Consider the following 20086-nt stretch of genomic DNA (forward strand, 5'->3'; position numbering starts at 1 on the left):
AAGGCAAAGATGACACAGTCAGGAGAAGTCGGAGGGCTTGTGAATGTTGCTATACATTCACTATTGGTGCTTAGGTTCAACTGTGGCAGTTGTATAATCTCTTTGGTTAAGGGATTATACAAGACGAGTGCAGGTTTGGATTCGCACCCTTTTTGCAAAATGATCCAACCATATTTTGAATCAAGTTGCCAGAATGTTTTTAATTCTTCTCGAATCTTAAGCTTTATACCGCGGATTTTCTGGATTGATATATCAAAGAAGCTTATTACCCGGCCGTGTTCGTCTTGATGATATGGACTGAATAGCGTCAGGCCTGGCATACGGAGAGGGGAGCGTAGTTGAAGATAGACCCTATATATAATAAATCTCCAGATCTTGCATACAGCAGAAAGACGAACGAGTTCTTCATATTGGAGACGGTTAGCGACCTCGCATAAAATATCGATTGGTTGAAGATAGACCCTATATATAATAAATCTCCAGCTCTTGCATACAGCAGAAAGACGAACCAGATCTTTATACTCGCATACGGAGAGGAGACGAACAACTACCGCGCATAAGATATCGATTGGAGGATCTGACCATGAAGACAATAATCTTTCTACCATATTGACGGTAGGGGTGGTCTGCTTATAGATCAGCCTATATATTGGTAGAATATATTGGAGAATCTTGGTAGAATTAATCAAACGTCACCTGTTTGGAAGAAAATCTATCTAATATTTATTCTGTGATATTTTCTTTCTGTAAACATGGGCTTCAAACTAACTCGGCCCTAAAACTAGTTCTAGGAAGAGAATACTGGGCAGTAACATTCAAAAAAAAAAAAAATATATATATATATATATATATATACAGATTTGCTCACCTAAGGGACAGTTTTAAGGGACTGTGAGGGACAAATGCATCTTAACCACATGTATTAAATATAAAAGCAGAAACTATAATAACTTAAAACTGTGCATTTATTTTCAGCCGTCAGATTCACTTGTCCCTCACAGTCCCTTAAAAACTGTCCCTTAGGTGAGCAGGCCTTTATATATATATTAGGTAGTAATAGCTTGTTGATTTGGGCGTGGGTTTTGCCCTGTGCCTACAGTATATTTTGGCTTAGTTTTTAATTTAGTTAATTCCTTTTTTTTTTGGGAAACTATTGGTACTTTTGTGCACTTTAAGTGTTTTTTTTCGTCATAGGGTTACTAGTTTTAATGAGTGTGTCTATGATGTTTGGATGTTCAATGAGTGAGATGAGGCTCACTATTATTTTTGTTAATTTAAAACATTATTATTATTATTATTTTTTATTAGATAAACAACTCAAATGCTACAATTAGTCTTTTGTGAGTCTTATTCACAACCTCTCACTTATGAAGAGGAAACATTCCTTCCTTTAAGTTGTTCCATGTAATTTATAAATACAACAAAAAATATTTTTTTATTCATCCAATAAACAATAATAGAGAGAAGTGATGCAGACGTTTTCTAAAAGTTGCTATAGCAACTTTGGCTAACAAATAACTAACATGCCAAAGATGCTCTAACATCAACCTACATTTTGATCAAATCCTAGTGGCATATAGTGCCATGTGTTTTTTTTTTTGAAATAAAGGTTCATTGCATTAGATGACCAGCTAACAAGCCAGAGTCTAACATACACTTAAAGATAGAAACAATCAAGCTCCTATCTAAGTAATGTAAACTCATTACAAGTCAATTTGAGCCCGCTTTGTGAAGCGAACCCATAGACAAAGAACAACTCCGTGTCTTCTAGGGCAAAATCATTGACTAGCATCCCCATTAGCCAGGCGCGCAATTGGGGTACTAACAGAGAGCCATTTCCTAAGAATCAAATAGGAGCAAGTCCTTATCCATAAGCCGCTTAAAAATACGTCAATCTTATTCCAGATAATTACCAACTCCCGTAGCAGTTTTGATCAGAAAATGATTGGTCCTGGGCCATATACTGGCCAAAATGCCCAAGAATGTCCACCTCTTAGGCCAGACCCACTCCCATCACTAAGTGATCAATGAGGGTGGCAAGACACCCTCCCTACTGGCCCGCAACATGGAGCCCAAAAACCCAAGTTTCAGCCCAGGCCCAACTGCCCAAGCCCAAACCTGAGTAGAATGAGCAGAAACCCTTCCCTTCTGCCATCTCGTCTTCACTGCCGCCATGGAATCCGGCGGCCTTGTTTTCCACCCCATCAGCCGCCGCTCTAGAACCAAGCTCCAAAAGTGCAATCAGCCGGAATCAGAGATGGCGGTGCCGACGTCGACGCCTCTTCAGCAACGTCGCTGCACAACACCACTTGACCCGACCTCACTTTGTTCCCTCCGATCTGGTCTCCCCGAAGCCACCAGACTTGTGCTCTTCTCCAATGCTGCTGCACGCGACCCTCAGCGCCGAACAGTTACCCAAAAGCGTCCATAACCCTCAACGAGAAAACTCGTTAATGGTGCCGCCGCTCTCTACAAAACCTCTAGGGTTCTTTTTTTCATTGTTTTTGGATTCAACGCATTCTTCAATGAGTCCGAACAATGCTATAACTTTTGACAATGTCTAAAAAATTCGAATAAATTATGTCTTCTCCAAACATAAATTAGGGTATTAGTAATCTGGTTTTCACAAGTTCTTATTTTTTTCCCTTTTTTTGGTCTAAGTTGGTTCTTAGAAGTTAGAAGTTAGAACAGAACCAGAAGCAACCCGGTGATGTCTATGGACCCTTCTTACCTTGAATGCATATGGCTTACCAAAATCCCTAGAGTTTTCAACTGGCTAGGATTGAATTGATTTGGTTTATCTTTTCAGCCTTGAGAGATTTCCTATCTAGCTTGGTATATAAGCACACAAATAGTATTCTGGCTCGATGCCCTAAAAAAATACAAGAGTCACAGCACTAGATGTCTTTCTTTCGTTAAAGGTCTGGTACTTGTCAGATGCCAAAGCTAATTAAAAAGAAGCCCTAACCTATGCCGCAGCATGCTGGTATTTATAATTTTATATAGAGAAAAATTAAAAGCATGGATTTGCAACAGGTCCAAGGGCATTGCTTTTCTAATTTGCTTATGTAGTTTTGGGTGCCATATATGTCTGTGACTTACTGAATCCTACTTTGTTAAGGAAATAGTAGCTGTGTATCATTGATGCCCGGAAAACTAGGTAAAAGAAACAAAAAAGATATGATCCACCACGCGGCACAACCTTATATACAACATGGAGTATTCATATTATCCAAAGGATAATAACAAATAATTAGGGTGGATTGAAAAGACTAGGTTTGAATGAATCCGAATTACTTTTCTATGGAGTAAATAATTTGGTCTTAAAAATTTGTATAAATGCTTTAAGCCTTACCAATACAAGAGAGAACCAATAGACCAGTTGAAAAGCTTTTAGTTTCATTCTGTTCCAGGCATCAGCTCTTGTAAGAATACACACTTGACATATCAAAAATAGAAATTTAATAACCGATTTATGAAATGATGAAAAATTATATGCATGAGCACAAGACAAAGAACCAAAATTATGAGACTTTAAAACATAATATATGACACAGTGTAAAATGAGTTGATAAAACCACACATGCAAGTCACAAAGCCATGTGGATTCATTAGTCCCAAGGTAATATATTGTGATATATACTCCCTCCCTCTCTCCTTGATATGAAATGTAACTTCAGATGGAAATGAGCATAAACCCACAATATGATTAGAAACCACAAATATTTAAGTTAAGATCTGATATTATCCCACAAAATTAAAGATTAGAAACCACAAACCAGTTAAGAACTTAACATCTGATACAAAATAAAGATAAAAGTTGTAGTAGTTTGAAAGCAAATCAAAGACCACACAGAATGGAAATGAATTATTGTCCACTGCCAAGGGCGCATTCACTTCACTCCTCTGCAAAAGAAATTAAACCCATAAATATCACACACAACCATGCCAGGAATATATGCATATATCACATTGAGTAGATAGCCAGGCATAACCCATGCATCTTAGCTAGCAACAAATTTGATTTCACTAAAATTTCAAACATGCAAGACGTACAATTAAAGAAAATAGCTAAAGATTAATCCCAAAAAACAAACAATATATAAGACTATAAATATTTGATATATAAAGTTGTAGACCTCCAAAAGACTACAAAATGAGAAATAGCTATAGATAGATAATGGGATAGAAGTGAAAAATAAATAGAGTATATTCTTGTACCATATTATATTATACTCCCACAATGCATCAGACCTAGCTTGCCATGACAATATTATTGGTTGGAAATCAAAAGCAGCAGTTGAAATTTATCTCTAATATATAATTAAGATCCTTTCTTAAAGGATGACATGCTTTTCCAATTAATCACTCGATCATTAGATGAGATAACAAACATACATGCACACAGCCCAAACTCAAAGCATCTATTTATATATCTAGCTCAGTGCTCCATACATGTATACCAATTCAACAGAAGGACAGGCATATATAAATTGTCAGCAGATCGATGTACACAATGAGCTCCCAATATACAACCAACGGCCATTTCAGAGATGGATCGAAAATTCAATTACCTAGCTAGTAGTACTCCAGCGGATTTCCTTCAAGGCCAGGCACCAGGCACCAGTCCATGATCCGGGTCATCGGAAATTTCGGAGGCATCAGATGAATTATAGTCTAGTTTCAGTTGCTCCCGATCTTCCGCAGGTGAAATCTCGAACTCATCAATATCCGTATAACACACTACACTGCCGTCTGGCATCCACCGCAGCTCGTGGCCTTCTGCAGGAGGTACATACGAAACAATTCAAATTAACTACACACAGAGAGAGAGAGAGAGAGCGAGCGAGCTAGCTAGCTAGCTAGCTACAGAGGCATCCATATATATATATATATGTGTGTGTGTGTGTGTGTGTCAAGTACGTTAAGATAATTAATGATGGAGAAATACAAAATGAGATGGATTTTAATTACTTACCCTCGTCTTGCCCAGCAGGTTCCTCTATCTCGCTTTCGTGATCCATCCAATCAAAATCATTCGCACGCGGTGGAATATAGCGATACTCGTAGGGGTGAGGAAATATGTAGCCATGCTCTTGTCGAAGGTAGCCAGTGCGTTTCAGCTTGTAACGGAGACGGTGCACCTTAATTAATTTACAGCAAAATTAAATAAAATTAGAGGCAGAAATTAATTAAAAATTAGAGCAAAAATGTCCGTGAAATCAAATCAAATCATACCGTCTCCTTGATGAATTCTTCATCAAAACGAACACCGGCAAGCTGATCCCATGCCCTGTACAAGGCCTCCTTGTCGACAGGATAATCTACATGCCCGCCAATAATATATATATATATATATATATATATATATATGTACCGAATTAATTAATATTCACATACAAATCTGATCGAGTTGAAAAATAAATGAAAAAAAATCCCTTAAATAATTAAACATACGTCTCCGCAAATCATAAGGTTTCCTGTCTGGCAAAGGAGGAAGCTTATCAAGGCTGCTGTTGTAAGTGCCGTCCTCTTCCGGCGCCTGTTGGAACCATCTTTTAATGCTTGTCAGCTGGAACCAAAAAAAAAAATGGTGGAAACAGTGAGTCTGCATCTTTTTCTATAAAAAAAAAAAATTAAAAAAAAATCCAGATTGAAAGAGATGAATAATAAATTATATGAAATAAGAACATGTACACATACCACATGGTAACGGAGGTCTTTCCCTTTCAGGCTTTTTACAAACGATTTTGGAGTCAGACGACGAGGAGGAAGAGTGGAAGGAGGAATCGGAAGAGTGGGAGGAGGAGGATCCATGGCGGTGGCAGTGTGGAGCAAGCTAGGTATATAGCTCAGGGAGGTTGCTTTGTTTTTAGAAACTATGGAAGAAGCGGCTTGCTAGGGTTTGATCCAAGGAAAATGAATCCAGATATTTATGTGTAGTAAATGGAAGCAGCTAGATGGATAGGATTTGGGGTGTACGGAGGAATTGTAAACCGTTGCAATGATCCAATGACTATGATTATGACCAGCTAGCTAGGGTTTCTCTTGTACGAACCTAATACACACCATTGTTCACATCCAATGGCTGTGGTGATGATAGACATGACTTTCAAAATTCAAGCGTCTCTTTTTTTCTTTCCTTTTCTTTTTGAGAAATTTTTGTCCTCTTGGAACAATTTTTAGACTTGTTCAATTAATTTTAACATTAGCGAAATTAATTGGTCAGTGGTTAGTTCTTAATTAGCTAGCTAGAACATTGGATCTGAAAATATGGAAAAAGGTTATAGTCTACCATGAAAAAGGCAAGTTTTAATCAAGTCAATGGACTAGACTAGTTACAATGGCGAACTTGGTTTCTACGATTAATTAGGATTTATCATGAGGAGTAGATGCGATCAAACTTTGCTCAAAATGTTACTGAGATAAATGAGGGAGGCCAAGGAATTTTTTACAACTTCACATTTCTACGTAAATGGCTTATTGGATCGATGTCTTCTTGAACGAAATATGAGATCTTTCTTCTCTTAAATGATCTAGATGGCAACCCTTGAATGGTTAAAGATATGAGATATTGTAACTACAACTTGATGATCGAATAATTTCGTATTTGGGCGACCTCGTTCCGTTACTAATGTGTCATTTTATTTTAAACATCTTGACAACTAATTTTACTTGGTGTAATCAATACTTAGAACAAGGGGTGTTTGATGCTTAGAACTCAATTATATAAGCTAGCTAGCTGGTTACTTGCCTCTTGCCAGAAATTATAATAAGACTTTTTTTTGAATCAATTCAGACAGAGCAGCATTGTCTACTAATGATGAAAAAGACCTTTCTCAAATCCTTGGGTTCGGACCAATTGACTTGCTAGACTTCTCAGCCCTCAGCCTATTTCTATTAACACGCAAATGGTTTCTGCTGAAAGACTACTAGAATCGAAACCTGCAAGAAAGGATGAAAGTGTGTAAAGCTAGCTAGCTAGCCCAGTTTCGTCAGTGTTTTACTTGTTTGATATGTCATAGCAAATACTATTTGTCCGTGGGCTCGTTTCACTAAGCCAGTTTGTATTTCAGAGAGAGTCAGCTAGTAATACAGAGAGAGAAGGCGTGCCATATGAGTCCAGGGTGTTTTCATGAAATTGCTCCTGCAATTTTCGGGGCACCATGGCTGACTCCAGCTTTGCTTCCCCTTGTTAAGGAAATAAGATAGCTACGTATCACTGCTACCCAGTAAAATAGAAAAACCCATGATCGAGAATTCGAGATTAAGCTAAGACGACGTATATGAAAAATAGAAAAACCCATCAATATTATTTTTGTTTACAAATTACTATTTATATCCATCAACATATTTTCACCTCTGAACCCCTAATATCTTTCTGATATCCAATTTGGTCATTGCATACAAATACAAATACACCACGAGTCACAAACTAAATTTGAATTTTGTAATTAAACTTGAGAAAAATAATTAATTTGGAGGAAGATTTCAATGTGAAGTTTAAATCTTAATAATTACAACGTCTATAGGGTTATAGGGTGACCTCATGCTTTCACCAGCTACCACATGCATATTTGAAGATCCCTAATGATCGAAGATTCGAAGTCACAGCTGGTACCATGGACGCTTAATAGTTCTAATTCCACAAATGTTTATCATATAAATATTAGGGTCATCATGATAATGCACAGGTGCAGATAGCTATCAAATCATAACAGTTGCTCTTTCCCATGATCGAGGATGAAGTTAAGACGACGTATATGAAAGAAAAAAAATTATATGAAATTAACATTTTTCTTGTACAAAATATATGCAATGACCTGAATTTTCGAGTTTATTTCGTGTAATTTTCGGGAAATTAATATTGTTACGATTTACGGTTTTATCGATTTGCTCTTTTAGTTACTCGAAAGATATATTAATTATTTCAGACAATTATTTTCTCTCGAAATGCTTCAGCTCAAATTTTGACTTTTATACGAAAGGATTCTGTGAAAACTTCTTTCACGAAAACTTAATATTGGAATTGAGAGACATAAAATATGTGAATGTGAACAATAAATGAGGATGATAGAATTATGGGGATGAAGGTTAAAAGAATATAAGATATCTTTTTTTTGAAAGAAATAGGTCAGCCCTTTCATTAGATTCAGCAAGCAGTACAAAAACGAAACACCTCTATGGGGTCGACAGAAAGCAATCGTTCCTTAGAACCTCATGACACCCTATTCTAGAAGAATAAAATCCCAAAAAATCCAGAGTACACCCACCTTTTAGGAAGTCTACGCACCATTATTCTGACAAAAACCAGAAACCTCGAAGCAAAGGATGACATACCATCCTCCACGCATAAAAAACAACTAAGGCACTGATTTTTGCGACCCAAAAAGAAATTAAATTAAAATAGCAGTAGAAGGTGGCATACCACCTTCCACATTATCCTCTGCATCAGGAGACCCAAAAAGGGCCCAACACCCTGTCAAAATTAACCACTTCCAAGGCCCATGTTGGGTAAACCCTAGAGCCCAGCAAGCCAGTGTAGGAGAAACCCTAGCCTCCCCAACAATTTTGCCGTCGCCGTCATCCCAGCTGGCTCAGTAGGGCAAAATTGCTAAGGGCACCGCACGCACTCCATCATAGCCGTACAAGCTGTCGCCGCCACCGCCACCGTCGTGGGTCACAACCCCAAGGGGATCATATTCCACCCAGAAATTGGCACCGCCTCCAGACAAAGTACCACCTCCACCATCAAAGACCAGATACTCCTCCTTCATGAACCAGAGCCAACCCCCACTGCCAACAGAAGCAATCTGGCCACTTCGTCGGTTGCTACCACCATCCTCAATCGACGAATCAAGAGCAAATCCATCATCACTATCAACCTGAAGATCCTCCAAGCTTTGATCGATCCCCTGAACTAGTCCGGCCAACCCCACTCCGACAACACCACGACGCTGCAGCGAACCACCTGGGCCAACCAAAGCGATTGTACAATCCCTATCACCGTCGGAAGGCAGACGACCCCGATCCAAAACCCATACACGCCCATCCACCTTAGGCCAAACCAGAACCACGCCGTTAGAGTTCGGCCTCCGATCAGCCATCCAAACAGCAACAGTACCCTCCCAAACAGTAACCACAGGGAGCCCATACCAAGACAGCGCTCCGAGCAAGAAAGCAAAAGCAAAACCAAGAAAGAAACGATTAGCTACCAGATGAGCAGTAGCCATGACCATCAAGATCGTGAGATCCTGAGAAAATTGTTGAAGGGGAAACCCAACGATAAACCCTAGCAGAGCTAGGAGCGTTTTTGACTTTTTAGATGTATGAAAAGAATGAATCTTTTAAAAACTAGAATATAAGATATCTTAAAGGACATAATATTACGATTGATATCTAAACTTCAATTTTTTTCCCTATCGTGAAAACTTCATTTATTTAAAAATAATTAAAGGTAGATCTTTTTTCTCCTTGATCAAAATGGTAACCCTAGCTTTTGAATGATCAATTTTTTTTTTAATGACAAAAATACAAACAACAACTAAATAACAAAACCTCTACTAACACCCCCTCCCAGCTGATCCAAGTGGAACGGGGATATCGAAAGGGGCAAATAGTAAAACCAAACAGATGGATTATGAGAACTCTGAGCTGCCAAGGCTAACCGATTCGGGACAAAGTTGGCTTCGCGATATATATGTCGGAAAATAACCGACTGCAGCTGACAAGTGAGAGCCTTGATGTCCTGAATCAATGTCCAAATCCGCCAAGGTATTTGGCAAGTACCATGGACACAGTCCATAAAAATTTTGGAGTCTATCTCCCTCAACAATAACATTAGGAAAATGATGCAAGACTGTAGTGTAAACCCTCTTGTAGTGCCGCAACCTCCGCAACCTCCGCAACAAGAACATTAGCAATATCAATCTGTCTATTAGCTGCAACTAGAGGTTGTCCCTCTTCATTATGGATAACAAATCCAATAGAAGCAACATTATCCCGGACAGAAGCATCAAAATTTAACTTGGTTCGTATTAGGAGGCTACCATGCATTTAATGTGATAGTATTCTGAAATTTTTGGCAGGAAGCATTTAGGATTGACTTTGGCATAGCTAGAACTGAGTGTGAAGGCTTGAAACAAGCAGTCGACCAGTGAAGGATGCAAATTTCTAAAAATGGTTTTAGTTCTACAATTTCAAATAGCCCAAGTAGTATAAAAAATGATAGGGAGAGCATCAGCTAAGGATGGATCATTACTAAGCTTATGAAGCCAGGATAGAAATTACTATTCCAAGACAAGGGATTTGGGCAAGGGACAGAGGACCAAACTTGATGAGCAAAGGGACACTGCATAAAAAATGATCAATAGTCTTGACAAAATTCAAACAAAGAGGACAATAAGATGGGATATTATGATTAAAATGAAAAAGCAAATCCCGAGTTTTAAGTGCATTTTTAATTAAATACCAAGCAAAAATCTTTACTTTAGGAGCAATACTTAACTTCCATAATTTTGATAAAATGGACATTGTAGAATGTGGACCAATTGAATGTGATTCAAGCAAAGAAGCAGACTTGATAGAAAACTCACATGAAGGAGAAGGTCCCCAAACAAAGTATATGTGGTAGGATGAATAGGAATAGATATAGCTATAATATGCTGAACTACGTCATGGGGTAGAAGATTCTGAAGAGCTGAAATATCCGTAGTATTATTAGTAATGAAATGTGCTACCGTAAGATGCCAGTCCAAATGAGTACGTTCTTTGATCTTCTGGTAAAATGGAAAATAAAGGAAACGGGAAATTCCAATCGAAAGACCAAAATAATAGATTCATCTTCGTTTTCTTCATCTTCTTTATTTTTGACCGAAGCATAGTGTTTTCATATTTGTTTGACCTTCATAATTGCTGTGTCATTTTATGTAGAAAGATATTGGGAGCTGATCATCCACCACTACAACACAATTCCTTCATGTAAAGGACCCAGGGCAAACAGCTGATACTTGGAACAGAACAATAAGCTAGCTAGTTTAATTTCTAGTTCATCTTTGCCACAAATAATAGTAGGACTTTCAACCCATTGAAAAAATTGAATTGGTTGAGCATCGTTCAGTGCAATACAAATTAGTTATAATGAAAGGGACCTTTCTTAAATCTATGCGTTATGAACAGCTAACTTACTGAACTTTTCGATCAAGCTTCGCAACGAGTCTGATTTAATTTGTCTTTTCCAAACTATGCTATTAGCACAAATTGAAAATTAGTCTCCGTCTCAAATATTAAAAGAAATCATAACTTGCAAGCTAGCCAACCCTCAATTCTGTAAAGCCTAGCTTTGTTTCGTTAAAGTTCTACTTCACCAATTCCCTTCGTTCATGAGCTCATTTCACCACGAAAATTCTTCTTCGGTCACCAGATTGACGTGTCAGACATCCAGCCACTCTCAGGCTGACTAACTCGAATAAGTCGTTCATTGAATTGTTTGTCTAATATGATTTTTCACCGTCTGAATCGAAAAATAGTTTGAAAAAAAAAAAAAAATGCTCCGTCAACATGTTAATAACCAAGGGGATGGATAAAACCGTAACACCCAATTCGGGTATAGCTGAAGGAGGGCTCAGCCGCTGGTTTCCGGGTCGGATCGTGGCTTTTCGGAGGAAGAACAATCAGCTGCCCCGGCAGTCATTTTCCGAGCTTGAGATCTTGATCTTTCTCATACTCGGAAAAGAAAGGAAATTGGGGAACTGGGTATTTCAGTTTTGGGTAACAAATAAATGGGTTATGCTCGGATTGAAGTAAGGTTCAAGGAAAGGCCATGTCTCTGCTCCTGTTAGGCTGTTACTCGTGCAGGTGGGCACTCCCTTAGGCCTTAGGTGGGTGGAAGAAGCTCCTATTTCCCCAAGCCTTTTGGATATATTCACGTAGAGTCAGCTGGTATGTAGCTAGGACAAAATGACAAATGACTGTCATGTCATGTGAGTCCAAGACGCTTTCATAGAATTGCTTCTGCAATTTCTGGGCACCATGTCTGACTTTTGCTTTTTTTCTTCTTATTGTTAAGGAAATGGTATTACTCGACTAATACCTGGTAAATTTAAACATAGAAAGTGAAATCCACACTCCTTATTTTATAATCCACTTTAGTAACCTAAATTTTATCTTTAACATTTGAATTTTGTCTCCTTATCAAAATTTCAACCAAAAAGAAGAAAAAAATTATGGATTTCACTCCGCTTTAAACATATATGAGCTAGATTAAAACTTACTATATATATCCACTATGATAGTTACTATTACCTCCATCACATGCATGTTGATTTAAAAAAAAAAAAAAAAAATTGCGTAGTACTTGCAATTACCCATTGACATGAAAAGGGTCAATAAGATTTAGACCACAAATATAAACTGTAGCAGAGAATGCCAATATTCTCATTTGGATGGCAAGACAATATTGCCACCCAGAAACAAAACCAACAAACTACCGGCAAACAATACAATTGAAGATAATTGAACGGCACGTACACGTAATTAAAGCATTTTTTTTCCCTTTTTTTTTGTTCGAATTGTTATATGCTAGCGATTCTCCAAACGCCATCCCTGCTGCAAGTATAAAAAAGGTCACCGCGTCCGGTGGCGTCACAAAATATCATGTTTGAAAGTTTACTATCGTCTCCGGATGTGGGACAAGCAAATGATGTCAACCTGGACCAATCATGTCGACGTAAAATCAATACCTGGTTTCCTAAACCTCGAACCCTAGTCCAATCCTTTCGTGACCAATCGAATTGGTAAACATGCCAATAGGTCATTGCAACATCCCCATGGCTATGATAAACTGCCAATAACAGCTTCCCATCAGACTCAACCAGCCAATACCACTCCCAATACCGATACCGTTCTTGTGCTACTGTTATGGAAGCATAGTCCATGACCCAGTCTTGAACCGATACATCCAAGGTACCCAATTCTACCGACCAATCAGGTTCACACCTTTGAATAACAAAACAGAAAACTCCATTGAAATAGGTCACATTCGCAACGGAGTTCGTGCCCTTCCAACCCTTAAAGTCAGTTATTTTTCGAAATCTCCATATATTATCTCCCAGTTTACATGTGCCTACAATGCAAGCTTCTCCTCTTTCTACTCGGTAGAAGGCAAAGATGACACAGTCAGGAGAAGTCGGCGGGCTTGTGAATGTTGCTATACATTCACTATTGGTGCTTAGGTTCAACTGTGGCAGTTGTATAATCTCTTTGGTTAAAGGATTATACAAGACGAGTGCAGGTTTGGATTCGCACCCTTTTTGCAAAATGATCCAACCATATTTTGAATCAAGTTGCCAGAATGTTTTTAATTCTTCTCGAATCTTAAGCTTTATACGGCGGATTTTCTGGATTGATATATCAAAGAAGCTTATTACCCGGCCGTGTTCGTCTTGATGATATGGACTAAACAAACTCAGGCCTGGCATACGGAGAGGGGAGCGTAGCTGAAGATAGACCCTATATATAATAAATCTCCAGATCTTGCATACAGCAGAAAGACGAACGATTTCTTCATATTGGAGACGATTAGCGACCTCGCATAAAATATCGATTGGTTGAAGATAGACCCTATATATAATAAATCTCCAGCTCGTGCATACAGCAGAAAGACGAACCAGATCTTTATACTCGCATACGGAGAGGAGACGAATAACTACCGCGCATAGGATATCGATTGGAGGATCTGACCATGAAGAAAGATTATTGTCTACCATATTGACGGTATATAACGTATATATGGTGGTCTGCTTATAGATCACCCTATAGGCCTATATATATCCTTCTTGTAGGATTTGGAGAATCTTGGTAGAATTAATCAAACGTCACCTATTTGGAAGAAAATCTATCTAATATTTGTTCTGTGATATTTTCTTTCTGAGAACGTCGGCTTCAAACTAACTCGACCCTAAAACTAGGGATTCAAATTTGCTCACCACATTTATTTTGTGGTGATATCACCACCCTATTAAAACTTATCACGTCATATATAATTAATTTAATACTTAAAATATAATTTTTTAATAAAACATCATAATTAACTATAATTATCTATACTATTATTAAGAAAAGAGACTTTGTTAGCCAAAGTGGACGTGAAAATTCTCAAATACCCTCACACCATAAATTATATTAAATTAATTTTTAATAAATTAGGGATATAAATGTAATTAACAAAATAACAGAAAAGTAAAAAAATAAAATAAAAATATATATATATATTTCTTCTGCGGATAACTACCCCTACCCACTATCTGCAAATATCTAACACTATTTGTAGATATTAATTTTTTAGTGAAAAAAATTCTTACACATGCAAAGCATGTGACTGCATACTAGTGTTTTATAACACATGACAGCTTTTTATTGGGTGGTGGTATCACCACCAATACTTTGGTGGTGAGCAAATTTGAATCCCTAAAACTAGTTCTAGGCAGAGAATACTGGGCAGTAATATTCAAAAAAAAAAAAATGATCGAATATTAGGTAGTAATAACTTGTTGATTTAAACAACTCAAGATTAAGATTCACAACCTCTCACTTATGAAGAGGAAACATTCCTTCCTTTAAGTTGTTCCATGTAATTTACAAATACAACAAAAATTTTTTGAGTTAATTAGATTAAAGTCCAAAATCTAGACCCCATATTAATTGTAGTCCACATCAATTTTTCTTATAAATTGCGGTCCAATGACTCAGCTGCCACCTCAGATTTATTTCATTTTTCATCTTGTTGACTCAATCCTCATTAATTTTTCTTTTTTACATGACTAATATGCCCTTATTGAATGTCTTTAAACATAAAAGGCAAGAATTAATAGAATTAAAATTAGCAATCTGATTAATGATATTAAATCATATTTGATGTATATCTTTCTTAAATTATTCATATTGATCCCGTATAAAATTATGGAATTGATATGGCATTGAATACCATATTTAATGTAAATCATCTCTGAAATTATTCTTATTTAAAATTTGTCTTCTATAAGTTAAGAATTTTTCTAAAGCAATTTTTTGATTCAACACCAAAGCTTCTATGGTTATGGCTCTTGTATGTAATGTCGAGGTTTTTATGAACGTGGTTCTCCTTCTTTAACATTAAGCTTTCTATGGTCAAGGTATTTTCTTGTTAGTCCAATATGATTTTGAACTTTTTGGTGTAAATCATTCCATGGATGGTAGCTATTCTTCTTCTTCTTCTTCTTCTTCATTTGTTATGTTTTTTCACATTTCCTTCTTAACTTGCCTTTAACCTAGAAAGGAACGTGTGTGTGTATTGTTGTGGTAGATGTATTAAGAGCTTAAAAATTATTTCGGCATTTCAGTATACCTCATATATAGGTAGTTTTTCTCACCATATGCATCTCGATTATTTATACCTACAATATAGAGGAAAACTAACATTAAATTTATATCTCTTACTTAGATACATATCTCAATTATCGTAAACATATATCTCTTAATTAGGTACGCATCTCTTACTTATGATATACCTACAATAGAAGAAAATTAATCTCTTATTTTGTGTGTGTGTGTGTATATATATATATATATATATCTCGATTATTTATACCTACAATAGAAGAAATCTAATTCGTAAACTTATATGTCTTACTTAGGTACATATCTCGATTATAGTAATCAAAGAACATTAATCCGTAAATGTATATCTCTTACCTAGGTACGTATCTCTTATTTATGATATACCTACAATAGAGGAAATCTTTAAATTTATGTCTCTTACTTAGGTTAGATACGTATTTTAGATAGAATGTTTTGATGAACTTTTTTTTGTACCTTCCAGTTAGGTTGATTTCTCATCTCTATTTGTTAATTTTAAATTTATGTCTCTTACTTAGGTTAGATACGTATTTTAGATAGAATGTTTTGATGAACTTTTTTTTGTACCTTCCAGTTAGGTTGATTTCTCATCTCTATTTGTTAATTTTATAATACTAATTATATTCTGAATTATTGCATGTTCATCATGGATTCAAAATTCGAATTGAAAAATAAATAAATAAATAAATGCTAAAAAGCAATTATTTTGTTTCTATACTCAAGGGGCAAAATGGACATGAAAATATAATGACAATAGTCAATGGATCTAGATTGATTATAAAATTACCTATAGACTGCATCCATTATGACGAAAATTGGACTTATATTCAAAAACCTCAAAAAAAAAAAATTATTCATCCAATAAACAATAATAGAGATAAGTGATGCAGACGTTTTCTAAAAATTGCTAGCTAAAATAATTTTTTAGCAACTTTAGCTAACAAATAACTAACATGCCAAAGATGCTCTAACATCAACCTACATTTTGATCAAATCCTAGTGGCATAGTGCTATGTGCATCGCAATTAATTACGCATTTCTATTTAGTCTAGAGATGATGTCTTCAATGCATTTTTCAATGAGTCCGAACAATACTATAACTTTTGACAATGTCTAAAAAATTCGAATAAATTATGTCTTCTCTAAACATAAATTAGAGTATTAGTAATCTGGTTTTCACAAGTTCTTTTTTTCTTCCCCTTTTTTTGGGTCTAGGTTCTTAGAAGTTAGAAGTTAGAACAGAACCAGAAGCAACCCGGTGATGTCTATGGACCCTTCTTACCTAGAATGCATATGGCTTACCAAAATCCCTAGAGTTTTCAACAGGCTAGGATTGAATTGATTTGGTTTATCTTTTCAGTCTTGACAGATTTCCTATCTAGCTTGGTATATAAGCACACAAAGAGTATTCTGGCTCGATGCCCTAAAAAAATACAAGAGTCACAGCAACCTTGTGAAGCTAGATGTCTTTCTTTCGTTAAAGGTCTGGTACTCTGGTACTTGTCAGATGCCAAACCTAATTAAAAAGAAGCCCTAACCTATGCCGCAGCATGGCGGTATTTATATAGAGAAAAATTAGAAGCATGGCCATGTGAGCTCATATTTGCAATAGGTCCAAGGCCATTGCTTTTCTAAATTGCTTATGTAGTTTTGGGTGTCATGTCTGTGACTTACTGAATCCTACTTTGTTAAGGAAATAGTAGCTGTGTATCATTGATGCCAGGAAAACTAGGTAAAAGAAACAAAAAAGATATGATCAATTAAGCAACACCACGCGGCACAATATACAACATGGAGTATTCATATTATCCAAAGGATAATAACAAATAATTAAAGTGGATTGAAAAGACTAGGTTTGAATGAATCCGAATTACTTTTCAATGGAGTAAATAATTTGGTCTTAAAAATTTGTATAAATGCTCTAAGCCTTACCAATACAAGAGAGAACCAATAGACCAGTTGAAAAGCTTTTAATTTCATTCTGTTCCAGGCATCAGCTCTTGTAAGAATACACACTTGACATATCAAAAATAGAAATTTAATAACCAATTTCTGAAAAGATGAAAATTTATATGACAGTGTAAAATGAGTTGATAAAACCACACATGCAAGTCACAAAGCCATGAGGATTCCATCATCATTCCCAAGTAATTGTGATATATACTCCCTCCCTCTCCTTGATATGAAATGTAACTTCAGATGGAAATGAGCATAAACCCACAATATGATTAGAATTTAGAAACCACAAATATTTAAGTTAAGTTCTGATATTATCCCACAAAATTAAAGATTAGAAACCACAAACCAGTTAAGAACTTAACATATATCTGATACAAAATAAAGATAAAAGTTGTAGTAGTTTGAAAGCAAATCAAAGACCACACAGAATGGAAATGAATTGTTGTCCACTGCCAAGGGCGCATTCACTTCACTCCTCTGCAAAAGAAATTAAACCCATAAATATCACAACCATGCCAGGAATATATGCATATATCACATTGAGTAGCTAGCCAGGCATAACCCATGCATCTTAGCTAGCAACAAATTTGATTTCACTAAAATTTCAAACATGCAAGACGTACAATTAAAGAAAATAGCTAAAGATTAATCCCAAAAAACAAACATATATAAGACTATAAATATTTGATGTATAGAGTTGCAGACCTCCAAAAGACTACAAAATGAGGAATAGCTAGCTAAAGATAGCTAATGGTATAGAAGTGAAAAATAAATAGAGTATATTCTTGTACCATATTATATTATACTCGCTCAATGCATCAGACCTAGCTTGCTATAACAATATTATTGATTGGAATCAAAAGCAACCATTGAAATTTATCTCTAATATATAATTAAGATCCTTTCTTAGAGGATGACATGCTTTTCCAATTAATCACTCGATCATTAGATGAGATAACAAACATACATGCACACAGCCCAAACTCAAAGCATCTATTTATATATCTAGCTCAGTGCTCCATATATACATGTATACCAATTCAACAGAAGGACAGGCATATATAAATTGTCAGCAGATCGATGTACACAATGAGCTCCCAATATACAACCAACAGCCATTTCAGAGATGGATCGAAAATTCAATTACCTAGCTAGTAGTACTCCAGCGGATTTCCTTCAAGGCCAGGCACCAGGCACCAGTCCATGATCCGGGTCATCGGAAATTTCGGAGGCATCAGATGAATCATAGTCTAGTTTCAGTTGCTTCCGATCTTCCGCAGGTAAGGTCTTGAACTCAACACTATCCTCATAATACACTCGACTGCCGTCTGGCATCCACCACAGCTCGTGGCCGTCTGCAGAAGGGTGCATACGAAACTATTCAAATTAACTACAGAGAAAGAGAGAGAGAGAGAGTGGCATCCATATATATATGTCAAGTACGTTAAGATAATTAATGATGGAGAAATACAAAATGAGATGGATTTTAATTACTTACCCTCGTCTTGCCCAGCAGGTTCCTCTATCTCGCTTTCGTGATCCATCCAATCAAAATCATTCGAAAGCAGTGGATGATAGCGATTAGAGTAGGGGTGAGGAAATCGGTAGCCATGCTCTTTTCGAAGGTAGCCAGTGTTTTTCAGCTTGTAACGGAGACGCTTCACCTTAATTAATTAATTTACAGGAAAATTAAATAAAATTAGAGGCAGAAATTAATTAAAAATTTGAGCAAAGCATGAAATGAAATCAACTCGTACCGTCTCCCAGATGAACCTTTTATCAACACCAACACCGGCAAGCTGATCCCATGCCCTGTCCAGGGCCTCCTTGTCGACAGGATAATCTTCAGGCCGGCCAATAATAATATATGTACCAAATTAATTAATATTGACCGACAAATCTGATGAGTTGAAAAATAAATGAAAAAATCCCTTAAATAATTAAACATACATACATCTTCGCAAATCATCAGGTTTCCTGTCTGGCAAATGAGGAAGCTTATCAAGGCTGCTTTCATTCTCCCCCGGCGCCTGTAGGAACCATCTTTTAATGCTTGTCAGCTGGAACCAAAAAAAAAAAAAAAGGTGGAAACAGTGAGTCTGCATCTTTTTCTAAAAAAAAAAAAATCAGATCGAGAGAGATGAATAATAAATTATATGAAATAAGAACATGTACACATACCACATGGTAACGGAGGTCTTTCCCTTTCAGGCTTTTCACAAACGATTTTGGAGTCAGACGACGAGGAGGACGAGTGGAAGGAGGAATCGGAAGAGTGGGAGGAGGAGGATCCATGGCGGTGGCAGTGTGGAGCAAGCTAGGTATATAGCTCAGGGAGGTTGCTTTGTTTTTAGAAACTATGGAAGAAGCGGCTTGCTAGGGTTTGATCCAAGGAAAATGAATCCAGATATTTATGTGTAGTAAATGGAAGCAGCTAGATGGATAGGATTTGGGGTGTACGGAGGAATTGTAAACCGTTGCAATGATCCAATGACTATGATTATGACCAGCTAGCTAGGGTTTCTCTTGTACGAACCTAATACACACCATTGTTCACATCCAATGGCTGTGGTGATGATAGACATGACTTTCAAAATTCAAGCGTCTCTTTTTTTCTTTCCTTTTCTTTTTGAGAAATTTTTGTCCTCTTGGAACAATTTTTAGACTTGTTCAATTAATTTTAACATTAGCGAAATTAATTGGTCAGTGGTTAGTTCTTAATTAGCTAGCTAGA

General features: G+C 36.6%; 1 protein-coding gene across 3 annotated transcripts; it reads right to left on the bottom strand.

Annotated features, from left to right (window-relative positions):
* Positions 1-3637: 3637 nt before the first annotated feature.
* On the bottom strand, positions 3638-19683 carry LOC112171633. Of its 3 annotated transcripts, none has more exons than XM_040509403.1 (6): positions 19534-19662; positions 5458-5572; positions 5239-5324; positions 4979-5144; positions 4575-4782; positions 3638-3906 (listed from the first exon to the last, which is right to left on the bottom strand). In XM_040509403.1, exons 1-5 carry the CDS (start codon positions 19645-19647, stop codon positions 4604-4606), a joined length of 660 nt encoding a protein of 219 aa, XP_040365337.1. In that variant the 5' UTR covers positions 19648-19662; the 3' UTR covers positions 3638-3906; positions 4575-4603. The 3 variants fall into 3 exon arrangements, with proteins under 3 accessions (XP_040365337.1, XP_040365336.1, XP_024164559.2); XM_040509402.1 differs by lacking the exon at positions 19534-19662 and adding an exon at positions 5704-5832; XM_024308791.2 differs by lacking the exons at positions 3638-3906; positions 4575-4782; positions 4979-5144; positions 5239-5324; positions 5458-5572 and adding exons at positions 17566-17829; positions 18500-18707; positions 18851-19016; positions 19110-19195; positions 19307-19412 and having other exon boundaries at positions 19534-19683.
* Positions 19684-20086: the final 403 nt, after the last annotated feature.

This window comes from Rosa chinensis, chromosome 6 (assembly GCF_002994745.2).
Source record: "Rosa chinensis cultivar Old Blush chromosome 6, RchiOBHm-V2, whole genome shotgun sequence".
NCBI lineage: Eukaryota > Viridiplantae > Streptophyta > Magnoliopsida > Rosales > Rosaceae > Rosa > Rosa chinensis.

Excerpts from the sequence above, each read along its gene's own strand:
- LOC112171633 (XM_040509403.1), bottom strand. The coding sequence starts at position 19,647 with ATGGATCCTCCTCCTCCCACTCTTCCGATTCCTCCTTCCACTCGTCCT. Across the intron at positions 5,573-19,533 it reads AAGACCTCCGTTACCATGTG|CTGACAAGCATTAAAAGATG; the intron begins GTATGTGTACAT and ends TTTTGGTTCCAG. Across the intron at positions 5,325-5,457 it reads ACCTTATGATTTGCGGAGAC|ATTATCCTGTCGACAAGGAG; the intron begins GTATGTTTAATT and ends GCGGGCATGTAG.